Source organism: Pinus tabuliformis, chromosome 3_2, assembly GCF_031772625.1.
Source record: "Pinus tabuliformis cultivar Carrire ecotype Pingquan chromosome 3_2, CPIR1, whole genome shotgun sequence".
Classification (NCBI taxonomy): domain Eukaryota; kingdom Viridiplantae; phylum Streptophyta; class Pinopsida; order Pinales; family Pinaceae; genus Pinus; species Pinus tabuliformis.
In genome coordinates, this window is record NC_142302.1 from 606035490 (window position 1) to 606056902 (window position 21413).

The 21413-nt window shown below is 39.9% G+C and overlaps 1 protein-coding gene across 2 annotated transcripts in view; it reads left to right on the forward strand.

Annotated features, from left to right (window-relative positions):
• ERA1 (Prenyltransferase family protein) overlaps positions 1–21413 on the forward strand; it is a 381172-nt gene that overhangs the window by 292968 nt on the left and 66791 nt on the right. For both annotated transcript variants that reach the window (XM_089416732.1, XM_089416731.1), the window contains 2 exons: positions 20364–20420; positions 20618–20690. In XM_089416732.1, the coding sequence (XP_089272858.1) occupies positions 20364–20420; positions 20618–20690 (130 nt within the window). The remainder of the gene's footprint in view (positions 1–20363; positions 20421–20617; positions 20691–21413) is intronic.

Consider the following 21413-nt stretch of genomic DNA (forward strand, 5'->3'; position numbering starts at 1 on the left):
TATATTGTGTTATATTTATAACTATTATATAAAGTTATATTTATAACTAATATATTATAATTATAATTTAATTAATTAAATTATTATTAAAAAGAAAAAAACAACTTATTTAAAAAAAATATTTCTTAAATAAAAAAGAAGAAGGGAAGACAACCTTGGACTCCAAATAGAGTTACTAGCAAGCCACGAGTGACAGAGACCTTCCACTTTCCATATGCTGAGAGGACAACAACAAAGACAATTGCCAACAATATAGCTTTGAGGACAAAGCTTTTGAAGGAAGGGGCTATGTTATGAATATAATTCATAACAAGTAAATAAATAAAATAAATATAAATATTAAATAATCAAATATTAATTAGGTTAAATAGTCATTAAGTTAAGTAAAAAGGCATGTCTAAAAGACATGTCCATTCACGAAAGGACACTTGCTTAGGTATATAAATGCTGGTCCTCATTGTAACATTCATCACTTGCACATTTTATATATATAATAAATTATTATTTACAAATACCTCTGTGTATTTTAACATTTAAGTCTACAAGCTATCAGTTTTTATGCTTCAGCCCATCTGCTGTTGAACGATCACTTAGTTCGAATTTCTCAGCTTCCTAGCCTCAGAAATTGAACTCTAGATCAGTTCTTTCTCTCTGTGTGTGTTTCCAAATGAACCCCATGCCTCCATTTTATACTTCTTCCGTTGAGTCTTCAACGACCGAGATTAAGTCTCTAATCAACGACTAAGATTAAAACATGACTTGATCCGCCTTCTAGATCATTCTCATCCATATTTTGATTAATACCCATTGATATTTTAATTTCCCTAAGTTTAGACTTAGGAACTCCATTAAAAATATTAATTATTTTAATAAAATACAATCCAAGTGGAATTTCCCCAAACGGTTTCTGGGTTCTTTAGAACACATGTGCCTTAGCCTTTCCACCAATTTTCAAGGCTAGAGCACTTCCGATGCTACCAAACCCTAACACAAGTGATTTGTCAGACATGGGCCCACACACATCAAAATGGATGAGGTCCAATATCTCTTTAGACCTAGTTTCACTATTTGGAAATGGCTTTCTTGTATGTTTTCCCAAAGAGCATCCCTTGCACACACCTTCATGATCTAACTTCATATTGGGAATACCATGAATCAACTGACTAAGAGTAGGGATGAGCTTATAATGTAGATGACTATACCTCCTATGTCTTAACTCAATGAGACTTATTTCCATTTGAACCAAAGCTTGAGGAGGTGTTGTAATGACTCTATAAAGGCTTCCTTCACGAACTCCAATACCCCTTGCTCTATCGATGCTAGAGTCTTTATCCCAAACCAATCCTTTTCCATCAACAAAAGCAACTCTTTGTCCTTTATCTTCTAAACAAGAAATAGGAAGGAAATTCTTTTTCAAACCAAGAACATAAAGAATGTTGTTAGTGTTGATTTGGGGTAGCATCGGATGTGCTCTAAACCTCAAATTTTGCAGGGAGGCTTGGGCACAAGTATTCCAAAGAACCCAAAAAGTGTTTTGAGAAATTCCACCCAGAAGTGATTTTATTAAAATAATTAATATTTTTAATGGGGTTCGTAAGTCTAAACTTAAGAAAATTAAAATATTAATGGGTATTAATCTAATCAGGGGTGAAACTTCTAGAAAATGCCATGGATTAAGTCAAAACGATCTAAGCCTTTGATTATGTTTTAATCTAGTCCGTTGGTTGTCCAACAGGAAGATAGAAAGGGATTGAGGGTCATTTGGAAAACACAGAGAGAGAGATAAAATCGATTTTCTGAAGTGAGAAGTTCTCAGGAGGAAAAATCGATGGAGGAGATTTCTTGCAGTTGAGGGGCAGGGATAACAGCTTCTGGGGAGAGAGATTCTCAGCTAGAGATACATCAGCAGAGAGAGGTAGTAAGTGATCCAGAAGCCTTGACGCAGAGGCTGACGCAGGGCCAAAAGGACCATGCAAAAGCAGCGTAGAGGGAGAGAGAGGAGTCTAAAATCTGTAGAGGAATTCTATTTTCAATAGCCAAGAACCGGGGTTTGAGACTGGGAGGTAGAAATCGAATCTCCTGGGCAGCAGATCGACCAGCCAGAGAAGTGATGCAGCATCTAGAGAGCTTGATGGTGGCCTGACGTAGACACTGTGCAGAGGCAACCAAAAAAGCTGGGGGGTAGTCAGTTTGGGGCTGGATCAGCCAAGTTTTCTTAGTGATTGTGTGAGGTAAAACTCACAAAGCTTCTGCCAGTATTTCTCTCTATAATTGAATAACCCTGTGAGGTATTTAGTGATGTATTCAGAATTTGCTACTGCTTAATAATATAAAACCCTCAGAGCTGTTGCACCGGTTTTCCCACATTGGGCTTTTCCGGGGACTTTTGTCCAAAAATAACTATGTCCTATGTGTTTCTATTTTCCTTGCTCAGTTTCTATGTTTCAGAATCATATTTAACTGGTGTAGGCTGCGCCAATAATTTACTTCAATGTTTCATGAAGAAATCTGAAATAAGCTTGTAATGAAATTTACAATCTAGGTGAAGTAGATTAAGTTGGTTGCAGTAGATCCATTTTCCAACTTCAGCGATGTTGATCCCATGCCTCTAACAACATAGCTTTTGTTGTTACCCAATTCCACTGCATGAAAAGATGGCTCCTTTGATAGTGTATGAAGTTGTTTACTTTCTCCTGTCACGTGTCTCAATGCTCGACTATCAATGATCCATGCATTGTCATCATTAAGAGAACCTGTAAGAGAAACCAAGAATCCTTGAATTTTGACCTTGTTGAATATGCAATAGATGACCTTCTTGATCCAACATCCAGCAATGTTGGTACCCATTGTTATGTAATTCATGAAAGAGGGAGAATCCGTGCCAACAAAGTGATCTTCAACTTTTCTTGACCTTAGCTTTGATACCATGTTGGAAAATCAATGCAAATAGATTAGGGTTTGATTCTCCTTGATAATTACTTGTGAGTTATGTTGGCTTCTTTTACTTATTTATTATCTTATCTTTCATCAAGCAATTACCATATTATGTGTATGAAGATCACAAAACAAGAGACACAAGATGTAGGCACCATGCCAGGGCAAAACCCCCTCTTGAGGGGAAAACCCAGTAAAAAATGCTCTTCCTTTCAATACTATTTTTTGAGACTCTTCATCCTAGACAAAGACCAAACCTTCTCTCCACACCAAGTCAACCTCCTAGATCTTCGACCTCTTTCTAAGTTTCTAGCAACACTTCCTTCCTAGAAACTTCAACTATTCAACAGCTTTCGGCATCAGGGAATAACAGAAATTTGGAAGACTTTGATCCCCCAAACTAGGGCACGAAACAATGAGAGAGAAGCACCAAAAGTTCGATTTTCTTCTTCTCCTTAGACTTCACCCAACTCGCACTTCCTTTGCTTCCTTAGACCCACTTTGCACTTCTCCAACTTCCTTAGAGTTATCAAACTAGCTTGAGATGAGCTGCTCCAAATGAATTTGATTTGCTTGTATTTATAGGCTCCAGGTGAGGTCGAATTGGTGTCTCTAGGCTGACTTGATCTCTACTAGGCCGACTTGATGTGGAGGTTACATAAATTATATTTGACTCTATAGTAAACCTTTCTACATGATTCAAAAGCCCAGAAGGGTCTCTTTGAATGTACAATGACTCTATAAACTTAATATTAATCCTAGGAGTCCACAATCGGGACTTTGAATAATATAATGATGGCCCAAGCACGAAACCCATGCTTTAATAAGTCATTGATACAATAATAAAAATTGTTTTCTTTATTCTTTTGACAAGTACATTTCATGATGAGTCAAATACATTAATGAAGACCGAACCTATTTACATTTTCCAACAGTGGCTGCCCCTGTTGCTGGACCAATGGAGCTTCAGCTCGCTGACCTTGATCACTTGCAGGCATCTCACGAGATCTCTTGAAAATTCGATCTTCCATGACCTTTACGTCCTGTCTTACTATAATCTTCCTATTTCTAGGAATGTAGATCCTATATGCCTTTGAGGTCTCACTATACCCAACGAGAAACCCCTTCTCTGCGGTTTGATCCAATTTGGTGCGCTTCTCATCTGGCACGTGGCAATAATCAACGTTGCCAAAATCCCTGAAGTGACTAACTTCTGGCTTCTTCCTTGTGAAGACTCCTTCTGGTGTTTTCTTCCCCATTGCTCTATGAGGAGTCTAGTTTTGAATGTATACCGCCGTGTTACATGCCGATGCCCATAGAAATCGGGGCAGATCCTGGTCATATAACATTGCTTTTGCAGTGCCAACTATGGTTATGTTTTTCCACTCTGTTACCCCATTCTGTTGTGGATTATATGGAGCTGTCCATTCTCTTCTGATGCCTTCTCACAAAAATCTGTGAAGTTTTTAACAATAAACTCTTTGCCATTATTTGAGCGAAGCACCTTGATCTTCTTCCCTGTCGCATTCTCCACAAGGGCCTTAAACTCTCTGAAACGATCGAAGATCTCATCTCTAGTCTTCAAGAAGTAGATCCAGGTTTTCCTGGAATGGTCATAAATAAAGGTGACGATGTATTCGACACCACTGAGAGGCCTAGTGGACCCCGAGCCACAAACCCTTATTACCAAGCTATGTGGGACTCTGTTATAGCTATAGGAAAGGGCTTCAAAGGCCCTACTATGCATGACTCGAGGGGAGCTCTTTTGCAAAAAGGGATTTCTTCCATTGATGAGTATTTGGCTTAGTATAAAGAGTCATGGATCAAAACAGTTTTTTCCATAATGTCAGATGGATGGACCGATCGAAGGAACCACACTATCATTAATTCCCTTGTTTCTTGCCCTCAAGGAACCATGCTTTTGAGATTAGTTGATGCATCTGATAAGGTGAAGGATGCAACCCTTCTATTTGGGCTTTTGGATGAGATTATTCAGGGAGTGGGGGAGCAGAATGTTGTGCAGGTCATCACAGATAATGCCTCAAACTATGTTCTTGCTAGAAAGATGCTTGCGTGCAAATATAAGACCATATTTTGGACTCCATGTGCTACACATTGTATAGACCTCATGCTTGAGGACATGGGCAAAGTGGAGTGGGTAAAAAATATTGTAGAGCATGCTAAGTGCATTACAAAATACATCTACAACCACTTATGGGTATTGAGCCTAATGAGGAAAAACAATGGGGCAAAGAGCTTGTTAGGCCTGCAATTATGAGATTTGCAACTCACTTCCTCGTGTTGCAATGTCTCAATTCTCAACAAAAAAGCTTGCAGAAAATGTTTTCTTTTGATGATTGGATTGAATCTCGTGGGCTCATAGACAAGATGGCGAAGATACCAAAACAAAAGCTTTTGACAATTATTTTTGGAAAAGGTCTGCAGAGCTTGTGAAAATAACCGAGCCCCTTGTTGAGGTGCTACAGATGGTGGATGGGGAAAAATTGGCCATGGGCTACATTTATGAGGCTATGGATCAGGCAAATGAGCAGATACAAGCAACTTACAAGGATAAGTTAGCTAAATATGGGCATATATGGGAGATCATTGATAAAAGATGGAACAATCAACTCCATCATCCTATACATGCAACTGAGTATTTTTTGAACCCGAAGTATCATTATAAAGCTTGGCTAAGAGATTTGCAGGTTGGGGAGGTCAGAGATGGATTGTATGATTGCTTGGAGTGCATGGTCCCTAACCATGCATATCAGCTAGAAATACATGGACAACTTACTCTTTTCACCTTTGGCAAAAACTTGGCAAAGATGGCAAGAGATGTGGATCAACTAGGTAAGCAATTCGAATTTGTTTTTTTTTTAAGTTCAATTGTTTACAAATTTACAATTCAAATTATCTGTAAATACTGGTAAATAAGTAAGGAAATGATCTAAGTTACAAATTAATGTCTTTTTCTTTGCAGCACATTGGTGGGAGACATTTGGCGGCCAATGTCCTCAATTGCAAAAGTTTGTAGTTAGAGTCCTCAACCAAACTCACACTGCTTCAGGTTGTGAGCGTAATTGGTCTATTTTTGAGTGCATACACACGAAGAAGAGAAACCGTTTGGAACAAAAACGGTTAAATGATCTTGTCTTTGTGCAATACAACCTTCGACTAAGGCGCAACCAAATGATGAACAAAAGATCTAATCTAGATCCCATTGTGTTGGACGATATTGATCCAACATCAAAATGGGTGGAGGAGACTGAAGATCCTGAGTTTGATGTTGATTTTGATATTGACATGGCATTAGGGGGGATGAAGCAAATTTGGTAGCACCATCAGAACCAAAATTAGTAGCCGCATCAAGCAAAGGAAAACAACCAATGGAAGGCACTAGTCGTGCAACTCGACCAACTTATGCTTCCATTAAGTCCGCTTCTATTGTTATTGGTGGCAATGCTACAACCGAGGTTGTAGATGAGGTTGAGGCATCCTTAGACTCTGATCCAGATGATGTTTATGTAGCTCCTGTTGATGATCCTGTGTCTAGTAGTTGTGATGAATTTGATCACTGATATGTAGCTCATGTTGGTCACTGATATGTACTAGTAGGCCAATGGCCCCATAGCTTGTAGCATTATTTTTGGACTTTATATGCCATTTAGAGCCTCATTGCTTATGTATTTTCCCGATGATATGTATTGCACTTGGTGCCATTTTGAGATATTCACCTTTACATGGTGTATAGATGAGAAAACTTTGCATATTTTGTCTCTATTGGTTTGGAATCATGGTTTTAAATCTTAAAAATAGTTTTTTTCATTAAAAAATAATTATTTCATGTATTTTTTTAAAATTGGTTCATTGAAATCTGACCAGTCCCAGTTTGACCGGTTCTTGTTTGAAACCCGGTTTATTAGGTGGACCAGTCCGTGCACTTGTTCCGGTTTTTAAAACTATGCTTTGAAGTTATCTAACTTGGTCATCATCTTACATTTGCATCCTAATTTAGATTGCATCCTTAAAATTTACCTCTAAGCCTAAGCTTGGTTGAAAGAAAAATTAGGACCACTTTTCTTTTGTAGCTTGCAAAGTATAGATCCTCTTTTGTGATTAACACGGTGACCTTGCAGTCGTCAGAGCCACATGCAGCACTAGAGGCATCCGGTGGTTAGATCTCAAGCGAAGGGATCGTTAACCAAGCAATAGCTTGCTTCCCCTTGCTTTCTGTCCACAACTTACTATAGAGACTAGCCTCAAAACAACTAGGAGGAAGGATTCATATAGATTAGGCATCTTAATTAAAATCAACTAAGATTTTTCATTTCACATTAGCTTAGATCTTGCATTCATTCCTTGTTGATCATTGGAGATTCAAATTGTGGGCTAAATCTATAATTTGCAAGTTTATGGTATTTGGAAATATCATCTTTTCTTGCAATTGTCTTTCTTTAAGGTTCATTGCTCATATATTTAGTTATCTTGGTCTTTAAATTTTTGTGCTAACTCTTCTTGCAACATTATTGTTATTGTAACTTTGAGTATCTATTTCTTGCAAGTTTCTAAATTTCCATTGAGCATTGTATAGGCACTGGTCTATTACATTTATATCTTGTATCTGCCTTATTGATCATAATTGCATTTATCTTAATATACATTGCTCATAAACTCTTACACTTGCTTTAATTAATAATCAAGTTACATTAATAATAATTGCCTTGCCCTTAATCTCCTAGAACTTGTTGTTCCAACAAGTTTTCTCTTTCATCATTACCTTTAGGGACTACCCCTAAAGGTAATAACAAAGTGAATAGGGATTTAGAGTGACAACCCCTGTTCTGAGCATTGCAACTTGGTGTACACTTCAGGCGACAACATTGCCAACCAGTGCCTTTGGAGAATCGAGCTGCAACTTGTACAACTTGTTGCTTCGAACTCCAATCTGCTTTACCCTCTTCCAGCTTTGGTGTTTGATGAACACCTTCTTCCCTAGAAGGTGGAGATCATATCCCTTGTCATGTAGCTGGGATACAGAAATAAGGTTCATAACCAAGCCGAGCACATACAAAACATTTGTAACACTAGTGCTTGTACTCGACTCCCTTTGAATGTTGATGTCACCTACTCCAACAACGATACATTTACTCTTGTATCCTGTCTAAATATGGAAATCCATCTTCTCCTCCTTGTAGTTGGAAAAGTATTCTTTAATCCTTGTCATATGAGCTGACGCTCCATTGTCTATAAACTAGACACCTTGTGAAGTTGAGCTAGAGAGGCAAGCTATCTGAGCAAATTCATCCTCCAATCTAGGTGATAAATCCGTAACCTCTTGAATGTTAAATCTTTCTCCGACCATACTAGAGAAATCTGAAAAATCTACTGAAGACATCCCGAGTATAATTTTCAGTGTGCCATTTCTCTTGCACTCAACGCCGATCCGCTACTGCTGGACTAGCTGCAAACCAATTGCGCATAGATCGAACTGATTGATTTGCTCACCGGAATGCTCTATCCGACAAATCCACAATTGCAAATTTATGCTTCTAAGGCTGATCGAATTTTCTGTAGGATGCAATTGAAAATTGAACCCTCTGCCTCTTAAATTCGCACTTCTTGGTGGTATACGCAAATTTGAGAAATTCTGCTTGGAACTACCTTTGAAACTATAAAAATTTCTCCCTCTCGCTATTGAGTGTAGAAATTTTTGTTTTCCCACCCCGGTTTTCAGTTTCTCCTTATTTCTCCCATATAGTTAAATGCCCTTTCCCATAACCATACATTTAACAAGCTGAAAAAAATAAATTTGCTGAAAACACAAATTCTGGAAATTTTACAGAATGCTGGAAATTGCAGAAATAAAAATCAGCAGTAATAAACAACCATTAAAACACATTTAAACACTGAGATTTTTGGTCAATGTGACCCTGGAAAAACCCCCTACAACTCTTGGGGAAAACCAGTTTGAGAGCTCTTCTTTATTTCTGAAAATTGCCTTTTACAGTGAGAAATTTTCAGCAAAAAATCAGCAAGCAAATTTACAACTTGTCTTTTCCCATGCTTCACAGCAAACTGGAAATTACAGCAAACAGGACAACAATAAATGCTTTACGGTCTACTTGATTTTCGTGCCCACTTTCAGCATTAAATGCTGCTGTATGGCCCTCGTTTTGCATGCAGAAAAACCAGCAAACTTCTCTTCGATTTTTGTGCAAACCTCTCCTCGAAAATTGTGCCAAAATATGCCTTTCAGTGTGTGCTGAATCAGCTGTACAAATCTGCTCAACTGCTGCCTTGGAATGTGTGCCAAGCTGCTGTCTCCTTCTCCTCCCTGCTCAGAAATCTCTCTTGCTCTCTTGCTCTCCTTCTCCCAATCTGCTCATGAAAGAATTGAATCGAATGTGATCTTTTCCTCCTTTTCCTCCCTTAATATAACTCCAAATGACTTTTGGGTGATCTCTAAATCCAATGGCTGAAATAGATTTAGATCAATGGCTGAGATTAAATGTTCATTTAAATCTCACTTTTTATTTTTTAATTCACCCCACTTTAATAAAGACCCTCTTAGTCATTTATTTCCAAAGTCACTTTTCCTTTCTAATTTTTCATTGACTTTATAAAAGTCACTTTAAATTATACTTAGTAACTTTATCACTTAAAGTCACTTTTAAATTAGATTTAACTTTATAAAATTATAAAGTCACTTTAGAAGAAAAATTAAATTCTTTTGGACACTTTTCTCTAGGCCAAAGATCAAAACCTAAGGGAACCACCTGTCCTCCGGTACCAAATTTCAACACTCCCTCTTACCGAGGAAGGTGTTCCTCACCACACCCATCTTGTCTCTGAAGTAGACATGCTTGCCCCGTGGTAAGGCTTTGGTAAGGATATTTGCAACCCAGTCATCAGTGGAAATATACTCAAGCTTCACAACTCCCTTTTGAACATTGTCTCTGATGAAATGATATCTGATCCCGATATGCTTTGACCTGTCATGAAATACTGGATTCTCCGTGAGTTTAATGCAACTCTGATTATCACAGTAAATCACTGAAGGTCTCAACGGCTGACCAAATAAGCCAAACAACATCTTGCGAAGCCAGATAGCCTCACAACTAGCTAGACTGGCTGCCATATACTCTGCTTCCGCTGAACTCAGTGCTACTGACTGCTGCTTCCGGCTGAACCATGACACTACTGCTGAACCCAACCCAAAACAACACCCTGAAGTGCTCTTCTTATCAGAAGCACAACCTGCCTAATCAGAATCAGTGTATCCTGCCAATCTCACTCCATCTCCCTGCCTGTAGTCCAGACCATAATCCACTGTCCCCTTCAAGTATCGCAAAATGTGTTTTGCAGCCACCCAGTGAACCTTCCTAGGCTCACACATAACTGACTCATCGTGTTGACTGCAAAACAGATATCTGGTCTAGTGTTGACCAAATACATCAAGGAACCAATCAACTGCCTGTACAATGTGGGATCCACCAACTCGGAATTCGAAGCATGAAGCTTCTTCCAGTTGGTGATCATTGGTGTCGACATGGGTCTACAATCCTCCATGTGGAATCTGCTAAGGATGTCCACAATATACTTCCCCTGCCCCATGAAGAAATGCCCCTCCTCAGTGTATCCTGCCAATCTCACTCCATCTCCCTGCCTGTAGTCCAGACCATAATCCACTGTCCCCTTCAAGTATCGCAAAATGTGTTTTGCAGCCACCCAGTGAACCTTCCTAGGCTCACACATAACTGACTCATCGTGTTGACTGCAAAACAGATATCTGGTCTAGTGTTGACCAAATACATCAAGGAACCAATCAACTGCCTGTACAATGTGGGATCCACCAACTCGGAATTCGAAGCATGAAGCTTCTTCCAGTTGGTGATCATTGGTGTCGACATGGGTCTACAATCCTCCATGTGGAATCTGCTAAGGATGTCCACAATATACTTCCCCTGCCCCATGAAGAAATGCCCGTCCTCCTGCGACACCTCCAAACCCAAAAAGTAATGCATCAAGCCGATGTCCTTCATCTCAAACTCCGTCACAAGATCTCTCTTGCAGTGATCTATGAGTCTCTCTGCACCTGTAATGATCAAGTCGTCCACATACAACACTAGAATGAGAGGCTCCTCACCAATCACAATAAAGTAAAGGTTTGGATCTGCCTCACTCTTTGTGAAACCCATCCCCTGCAAATATGTATCTATCCTGGAGTACCAAGCTCTGGGAGCTTGCTTCAGACCATAAAGGAGCTTGCTTCAGACCATAAAGGGCCTTCTTCAGTCTGCACACATGGGACTCCTTCCCATGCACCTCAAAACCCTGTGGCTGCTCAATGTACACCTCCTCCTGTATGAAGCCATTGAGAAATGCGGTTTTCACATCCATCTAGTGGATCTTCCAACCCATCTCTACTGCTATCGATATAATGGAGCGGATCGAAGTATATCGAGCCACGGGAGCGAAGGTCTCCTCATAATCAACTCCCTCTACCTGGCAGAACCCTCTAGCCACAAACCTCGCTTTGAATTTCTCAATGCTGCCATCTGCAGCATGCTTTACCTTGTAAAGCCATCTGGAAGTAACCACGGATTTGCCCTCAGGCCTCGGCACCACCTCCCAAACATCATTCTTCATGATAGAAGAATACTCCTCCTGCATGGCCTCTCTCTAGACCTGCTGGCTAGCTGCCTCCTCATAGCTAGAAGGCTCAGAGTCAAGGATGTTGGTAACCATCGCCATATAGCTACAAAACCTCTCAGGTGGTCTACTCTCTCTGACCGGCCTCTTCGGCTCAGCAACAAATGTGGCATCTCTTAAGGTGTCCTGAAGCCACTTGGGCTTTCTCTTCCCTGAGCATGCTTCTCCCATAGGAGAATGAAACTCCTCCTCCTCATCACCATCAGTAGCCTGAACTCCTGACTGTCTGTCTGCTGTCCCCCTGCCTGCACCTGAACTTGTAGAAGCTGAGGCATCGTGTGAACTGTCCATCAATGGACTCCCCAGTGAACTGTTCTATGAACTGCTCTGCATGCTGCCCGGAGCACCACCCCTTTGGCTCGGCGAGCCACTGCTCACTGACGGACCTGACATCCTCATAGATGTACCTCCGGATCCTCCTGATCCCTGCCCACTGGATCCCTGCGATTGACTCAATTGCTGCTGAGGGTCTGGCTGATCCAGATACTCTAACTCCCGTGACCTACTAAAGGCCCTGTCCTCCTCGAACTGCACATCTCGTCTGACAACAACTCTCCTCTGTGCAGGAATGTAAATCCGAAAGGCCTTTGAGGTCTCACTGTAGCCCACAAAGATACCCTTCTCTGCGGTGGGCTCTAGTTTGCTCCTCTTCTCCTTGGGTATATAGGAGTATGTAATGCATCCAAAGATATGAAGATGACCAATATTAGGCTTCTTCCCAGAGAAAGCCTCCTCCGGAGTCATGTGCCCCAAGGCACGATGCAGACTCCTGTTCTGCAAGTAAACAACTGTGTTGCAGGCCTCTGCCCACAAGAACAATGGCAACCCCTGATCATGTAACATGGCTTTGGCAGCCCCTATGATGGATCTGTTCTTCCTCTCCGCAACCCCGTTCTGCTGGGGGTTGTAAGGAACAGTGAACTCCCTCCTAATGCCTGCCTCCGCACAATAGTCAACAAACTCTCCAAGGGTGTACTCTCCTCCATTGTCCGACCTCAAGGACTTGATCTTTCGACCTGTCTGAGTCTCCACAAGAGCTCTGAACTCCTGAAACCGCTTGAAGACCTCACTCTTGGTCTTCAAAAAATAAATCCAGGTCCTCCTGGAGTGATCATCGATGAATAAAACATAGTACTCATATCCACTCAAGGAAACATGAGACATCCGACCGCTCACATCGGAATGAATCAAATCAAGTATCCCCGTCGCTCCGCTGTCACTGCTGGGAAAAGGGAATTTGGCAAATTTGCCCATCGCACAACCTCTGCAAGTATCAAAGTGATCAGTACTGAAATCTGGCACACCTGTAGTGATCTCCCGCAATGTCCTCAAGGCTCCATGATACATATGTCCCATCCTGCGGTGCCAAATCTCACACAGCTCAGAACTGCTAGCTCTGCTGTCGGTACTACTGTTCAATGCCAAAAGGGGCTGGAATGCAAACTTGTACACCTTTGCATGGCGTACACCTATCACTCTAGCTGAATCAGCTGGGGTGCCCCTGGAATACATCAACACATGTCCTCCCCTGAACAGTACCTCGTATCCTCTGTCCTCCAAAGCTGAGACGGATATGAGGTTCTTCCTCATCCCTGGCACATAAAGAACCTCTGACACCTTCAAGGGAGGTTTGGACTCCCTCTGAAATGTCACTGTCCCCACCCTGACTGCTCTAACAACTCTGTCATCACCGAGTACTACCTCAATATCAGTGCCACTCTCTGAAAGCTCTGAGAAGTACTCATGGACTCCTGTCATATGACGTGAAGCCCCACTGTCCACATACCAGATACCTGAAGATGCTCCGCTAATCGAGGGAAAAGCATGCTCCCTCTGAACCTGTGTGGCAGGTGATCCTGCACTAGAGGACTCACATGTAGTGAACACAAACTCTCGGTCAAAACGACCAGCAAAGTGCTCAATCTCTGCTGAAGCTGCCACGTCCTGGTTCTTCCCCTTCTTCTTCTTCTTCTCCGGACACAGAACTGCATAGTGTCCCTTTCTTTGACAATTCCAACACTTCACCTTGGAATAGTCCTTCTGTGTGTTCCCCTGTTTACCTTTACCTTTGCCTTTGCCCCCACCACTGCTTGTGGAAGCCTGCCTCTTCCCTTTGCCTTTCTTGCCTCCTGCCACCAGTGCTACATCCTCATCCTGCTCAACTGGCTTGGCTGCCCCAAGCTGACCTTTCCTGATCTCTGTCTGAATGCAATCATCCCAAAACCTATCCCATGTGGGAAGGGTTTCACGTGCACAAACCCCATCAACAAAGTTCAACCATGAACGGGGGAGGCCATTCACTGTAATTCGCATCAACTCAGTGGGTGGAATGGCCTCTCCAATCGCTGCCAACTCATCTCTCACATTAGTAATCTTTGTGAGATATCCAATTGCACTATCATTACCCATCTTAATGTTCTTCAGCTTCTCCTTCAGGACTATCTTTCAGTTCTCATTGGTACTCTGGTAGAGATTGGACAATGCTGTCCACATCTCATGGGCATTGCTCTTCCCTCTCACATGAGGAATGCAATGGTCTTTGATTCCGTCTAGAATCAACCTCTTACCCTTGTTGTTCTTTTTATTATAAACTGTCAACTGAGTAGCATCAGTAGGCACAACAATAGGGTTCTGTGTGGTATGCACCATGATATCCCAGACTTCTGCCTCCTCAAAGATACTCTGCATTCTCTCCTTCCAAACGCTGTAATTTATATGCCCATCCAGCCTATCCTCCACCCTCAATCCCAATGACATCCTGCTGTCCTAAAACTGAAAAATAGCACTGCTGTAGTAAAGATAAAACTGTTGTTTATGAAAAAATCAGCTTGCTGGAATTTTCTGAGTGAAAAATCAGCAACTGTAATTTTCCTTTTGCTGTCCCAAACTGCCCTTCAGCACTCAAGCTCTGATACCATGTAGAAATTTCTGTTTTCCCACTCCGGTTTTCAGTTTCTCCTTATTTCTCCCATATAGTTAAATGCCCTTTCCCATAACCATACATTTAACAAGCTGAAAAAAATAAATTTGCTGAAAACACAAATTCTGGAAATTTTACAGAATGCTTGTAATTGCAGAAATAAAAATCAGCAGTAATAAACAGCCATTAAAACACATTTAAACACTGAGATTTTTGGTCAATGTGACCCTGGAAAAACCCCCTACAACTCTTGTGGAAAACCAGTTTGAGAGCTCTTCTTTATTTCTGAAAATTGCCTTTTACAGTGAGAAATTTTCAGCAAAAAATCAGCAAGCAAATTTACAACTTATCTCTTTTCCCATGCTTCACAGCAAACTGGAAATTATAGCAAACAGAACAACAATAAATGCTGTACGGTCTCCTCGATTTTCGTGCCCACTTTTAGCATTAAATGCTACTATATGGCCCTCGTTTTGCGTGCAGAAAAACCAGCAAATTGCTCCTCGATTTTTGTGCAAACCTCTCCTCGAAAATCGTGCCAAAATCTGCCTTTCACTGTGTGCCGAATCAGCTGTACAAATCTGCTCAACTGCTGCCTTGGAATGTGTGCCAAGCTGCTGTCTCCTTCTCCTCCCTGCTCAGAAATCTCTCTTGCTCTCTTGCTCTCCTTCTCCCAATCTGCTCATGAAAGAATTGAATCGAATGTGATCTTTTCCTCCTTTTCCTCCCTTAATATAACTCCAAATGACTTTTGGGTGACCCAAGTGACTTTTGGGTGATCTTTAAATCCAATGGCTGAAATAGATTTAGATCAATGACTGAGATTAAATGCTCATTTAAATCTCACTTTTTATTTTTTAATTCACCCCACTTTAATAAAGACCCACTTAGTCATTTATTTCCAAAGTCACTTTTCCTTTCTAATTTTTCATTGACTTTATAAAAGTCATTTTAAAATTAGACTTAGTAACTTTATCACTTAAAGTCACTTTTAAATTAGATTTAACTTCATAAAATTATAAAGTCACTTTAGGAGAAAAATTAAATTCTTTTGGACACTTTTCCCTAGGCCAAAGATCAAAGCCTAAGGGAACCACCTGTCCTCCGGCACCAAATTTCAACATTGAGCCTCCGATCTGATCTTCAATGCTCTGATACCATGTGAAAATTCCTTGAAATTGCAACAACTAGAAATTTATTCTTCTAATCGATTAATTATATAGTTTATTTGCTACCACAAACAACGAATAAATCACGCTGCAATTATTCACAATAAAGTTACGCTGTAGAAATTAGAATGGAACTGAGAAAATAGATGCACACACACAATGAAAATGACACCAATGTTTTTTGACAATAGTCCCCAGAAAAATCCCGAAGAGAAAACCAGTGCAACAGATGAGGTTTTATTATTATTATGCAGCAACAAAATCTAAGTACAATAAATCTGGATGCTTGACTGGCAATCCTCTAGCAAAATCTCTGACTACAAATTTGAGGGAAAATTTCCCTTCTCCTTGAGCAATTTAACCTTTCCTTGGCCACTCGAACTAGCACGTGGAACACCCCTGCACAGGCTTCTGTGCTGCCTCTACGCAACCTGTAACTCACACAGCCTAGAACTACTTCAATGTGCCTTAATACGACTCTCTCTGCCACTGAGATGAATTCACTAGCCCTTTGGAAGAAATTCCTAGCACTCAACAACTGAATTGACCTCTTGCTTGGCTGAATTGAATTGCCTCAATGGAGGCTCTGCGCAACCTCTGTGGAAATATGCGAACTCTCTTCCGTTGGCTTTCTAACACTGGTATTCCACCGAAATTCTCTGTTGTTGCTCCCTAAATCAATGTGCTCTGGCTCGTTCTCTTCTTCCTTTTGAATCACTGCACTTGATAACTCAATCTTCCCAAGGAACTCGCTCTCCCTCTCACTCGATGTGTCTATCTCCATCCCCATCGACCAACTCTTATAATCTCTTGTTGGAGCACCAACAACCATGATTAAATTGTTATCAACGGCTAAGATCATCTCAAACTCAATCTGTTTGAGTTTCTAGAGCTTTCTCACTTTTCCTTAATTAATTACCATTAATTAACCAATTTTTCTAAGTTAGACTTACGAAAAATTTAAATGATGGCTAATTAATTTAATTAAGGCGTTTCGCAAGCTTGTCTCACGAAACCTTTTCTGGGTTTTGAAGATCTCGTGTTCCTTAGTCTCTCAGACACAAATCGTGACTAGAACACTTGTCCGATGCTACAAAAACTAACATTTGTTAACCTAACTTTGTGCAAAAACATGTTTTCAGTAACTTGTCTTTGCATAGAAATTGTTTTTAAAGGCCTATGTTAAGTAATCAATTCTCATTCATCGACTTCATGAGTGACATGGAACTTAGCCGTAGGCCATTAAATCAATAGATCAAAACCTTTTTAAATGCTTTGATGCTACCTTGAATTTCCTAAATAGAAACCTGCACCACTGAAATGATCTGGATTTTCTAAATTTTGTGTTAATTTTCAAAATGTTCTTATGCTGTAACAGTCACTTAGATAATTTCTTCTTTCAGTAGCAATCCCTTTTCCAATATATTTTCAATCACCCAATGACAATAAGCAATTGTATATAGAATAGTAAACAATACGCACAGTAGAAAACAACCAAGATCAATGAGACAAAGATTTAGGTCAAAGTCCAGGGAAAAGCCCCACAAGGGGGAATACCCAACCAAATTCTTCTTCTATTACATATTCATCAAATGTTCAGTAGAGATACATAGTCCAAGTACATCCATTAACAAGTCAAAGGCCAAAGCTTTTACTATCCAAGTTAACAAACCAATAACCAATCAATGATGAGTATAAAAGTCAAATCTGGTCAAAGTACCAGTCCTGCAATTTTTGGCCCTGTTAAGTACAGTCAACAGCAGTCAATGGCAGCCCTAGCCAGTCAAGGTCAATGGTCAATAGTGCTCAGAAAAGTTCGGTCAAGGCAGCAATAAATTCAGCCTCTCTTGTTCAGTCAAACCCAGTCAAAACAGTCCACAAATCTGCCATCAAATTCGGTCAACTCGCGAAGTCAAACTGCAGTCAAACCCTAGCTTCAGACCTGTGGTCAAACCAGTCAAAATGCCCAGAAAAATTTGGTCAAAGTCTCTCTGAATTCAGCCTTCCAAGACATCCAAAAATTCGGTCAAACCAAGTCAAAATAGCCCAAGTCAACACTGGTCAAAGTATGCCAAAAGAAAAAGTGAACACAGTCAAACATAATTTCTTCTCTCTCCTTCACACATGTAAACTCAGCCCCGCAATTTCAGAAGTGTATGAACCAAATGATGAAGAAGTGATGTGTGATGTGATGACTCTAAGTGATGTCAACAATGGTCAATTTATATGTGTTGGAGGAGGGTCAATTTCTCTCTCTAGGCTGACTTGTACTTTTGATGTTGACTTGGACCAGAAAAACATATTTTTTTTCATGTGCAAATTTGAATTTTTTCCAAGTGGAAGAGGGGTCTCCTTAGGGTTTGCTGGGCTTCTCCAGGGAGGGAATTGTTCCTTCAGCTGCCAATCTTCAACATTTAGGCCCTGGAGATGGAGTGTGAGGTTTGCTTTGAGTGCATCTCTAAATGTTTGCAGCATCAAAGAGGGATCCCCTACCTTAGAAGGGGAAAGAAACAAAGGTAAGGGTAGGCTTGGAGGAAGCATTTATAGCATCCACCACAACCTTTTTAAACATCAGCAACAACCTGAAATCATAGATAGTTTCTTTAAAAGATCTGCATTTAGGTTAAAGCTTGAGGTCAAAATGATTGGTGCATGTGAGCAGTTGTGCCAGGATTTTGGCTACAGCCATTTTTTTCCCTCTTATGAGTCTTCGAGTATCATCCCTAGCGTTTATGACTATTATGAAAATTGAAGTTATCTAGTGTTTACAGGATCTCACATCTATGGTTTTTTTTTTTCAACTGTGTTTCACGGTCACTGAGTGGCCACTACATCCACGGGTAATAATCCAGGGAGATCCACCTGAAGGGATCTACCCGCTGGCTTATTTGGTCGGGTCTAACCTCAAGGGTGTCGAGGAGATTTGACCCCGTGACCTCCCAATTGGCAAGGTACTTAGTGATGTGAATTCGACCAATTGAAATATCCCTTGGGGCTTATCTCACATCTATGTTGTACAACATAATTTTATGCTTTTGTCATGAAATGGAAAAACATTGTCTTTTCTTGCGAAAATATTAATAGGCTCTGTATCTTTTATATGTCAAGCTATTGTAGAGTTTTGCTCAGTGACCTGGTTGACTCTCGTGAGTGCGCTTTTCGAGTTGTTCCGGAGTCCAAGTTGTGTGACTGTTACCAACTCAGATTAGGCAGGTTGTGTGGATGACTGAATTTCAACTTGCTACATTTTCAGCTTAGGATCAGCTGCTATCTCATGGAGCAACAAGAAGTGATCTACCATAGCCGTGACCTCTACTGAAACTGAATACAAAGTATCATTTGGAGCAGCACGTGAAGCAGTTTGGTTAAAGGGAATACTTTGAGCCTTATGCTTACACCAAAGTGCCAGCAACCAGACAGCTCTGTGAGAATCAAGATATACAATTAAGTTGTAAAAAATAACTCCATTCAATCATTCTAGGATGGAGCAAATTGAAGTACATAATCATTCTATTTAGGGAGTGTATCCAAAATAAGGAGATAGAATTGGTCTACAATAAATCTGAAGATCAACTTGTTGATATATTCGCAATGGCCTTGAGGAGAGAAGTTGAAAGGCTTAGAGGTATGTTGTGTTAAGGAGAACAAAATAATCATGAATAAAGAGTATTGGAGTTTGTTCTAATTTTTTTTTCACTAGTTAAGACAAATATTGGAATAATATTGTAATTGAAATTAAATATTTGATTGTAACTAAAATGTAGTGTAACTGAAATCACTTCGTTACTTGTAAGTGAAATTAAAAGCTGGTTTGGATTTGTGGGGAAAATTTATAGCCACAAGTGCTCCATAAATCAGACTTAGAGATTGTTGGTAAGGTGAATGTAGGAAATCTACTTCTTTGTACTTGTCTTTGAATTCAGTTAAGTGTTTTGCCCCTCCGTATTATTATTATTTTCCTTTGTGTGTGGATGATGCTTATGTCAATAATAACACAATAATAATGGTGTATATTTAATAGCTATGTTGATTAAAGAAATGATTTATAATAGTAAGCAGCGTTAACATCAAATTGAAGTAGTATTTAATCTATTCTGTCTGTTGTTTGGCAATATATATGTGAATTACTGAATAGTAGATGAACATAATTTATCCACCTTAGATATAGCAAAAACAATCACCAGGGCATTTATTTTCGAGTGTTCATATTTTGTGTGTATTCTAGGTGTAAGTCAAAAATCCTGTTATTGTTCTTATTTGGAGATTGTATACCTTGAGGCTTGGATATTCCGTGACACTGCGATAATATGAAATGTGTTAAATACACAGGATAGCTGTATTTCAGTTTGTATAGCAGTTCATAATATTAACGTTGGAATCAAACCAATTACCTTTGACATTCTAGGTTAGCAAATTCTAAATAGATGTAATGCTGAATAACGCCCAGGATCCTCTGATATAAGAACATATAAAAGAAAATATGTGGCATTGGTATTTATTAGTGATGTTTATGTATTTCTCTATATAATCACTCTAGTAAAATAGGTGAGGTAGGGATGCTAGTTTGAGAATAAAGTACTATCATGGCTTTAAGGAATTTTTGTTCATTGTAATTTGTTTTACAGTTGCCAAACATATGAGGGCGGTATTGCAGGTGAACCTGGGGCTGAAGCTCATGGAGGGTAGGTTACTACATGCTTATTCCTCTATGCACTGTTGCCCCTTTCATATATATCCTAAATGGTGTCTAGTAAAACTAAAAGCATGTATTATAATGCACTTCTTTTAGCTCATGTCATTACAATTTTAAATGATTCAAGAATCAAAATATCCTCATGTACAGTAGGGGCTGATTTTTGGTGTTGCAAACTATTGCAAGGTACACATTTTGTGGGCTGGCAACTTTAGTTTTGATCAATGAAGCTCATCGGTTGGACTTACCAAGCCTTCTTGTAAGATAAACATCTTTTCAGTAGTGCACTGCTCATATTTCTAGAATCACTTCAGTGCATCTAAAATATTTTCTTTTCAAGATACTTGGGGATATCTTCGAGGTTTTTTTACATTCTTGTTTCTAAAGGAATATTCATATCTTACCTATGATTTTCAACAAATTGTAAATATTTTTTGGTTTGAAAAAGCCTTTGTTATATTGGGTTTATTCTGAAACTTTGCTTCATTATACTTTTGCTTGGTCAACTGGTTGCATGTCATAAATAAGGTTAGGGCATATAAAATGTTATTAGTGTAGCACATGAGAAAATGTTGCATTTGAGATTAGTGTTTAATCTCCACTACTTTAGTTTAGTTAATCAAAACAACCATTCAAGCATTACATGAACACATTTCCCCAAATGGGAAAGGGGGGATGCCTAGGGGAAGAATCCTCTAACTCCCAATAAAAAGTAGATATTTGTTAAGTTAGACCCCTCTCGTAAAATGAGGGCTAAATAAAGGGTCATTTTGGAAAGAACTTACAAATGAGTCCCTCAAAAGAGAAATGGTGCTTGTTGTCGTCTAGAGTGTACACCTAGGGCACGATGCTCAGAGTAGGGGTTGTCACTATGATCCCTACTCACTCCATTTAGATTCTCTCCTAGCTAAGTTAAGGGGGGTAGTCCCTGTTACCACTCAAACCAGCAGGGGACCTAAAAGGGGTTCCTAAGAGGGCAACT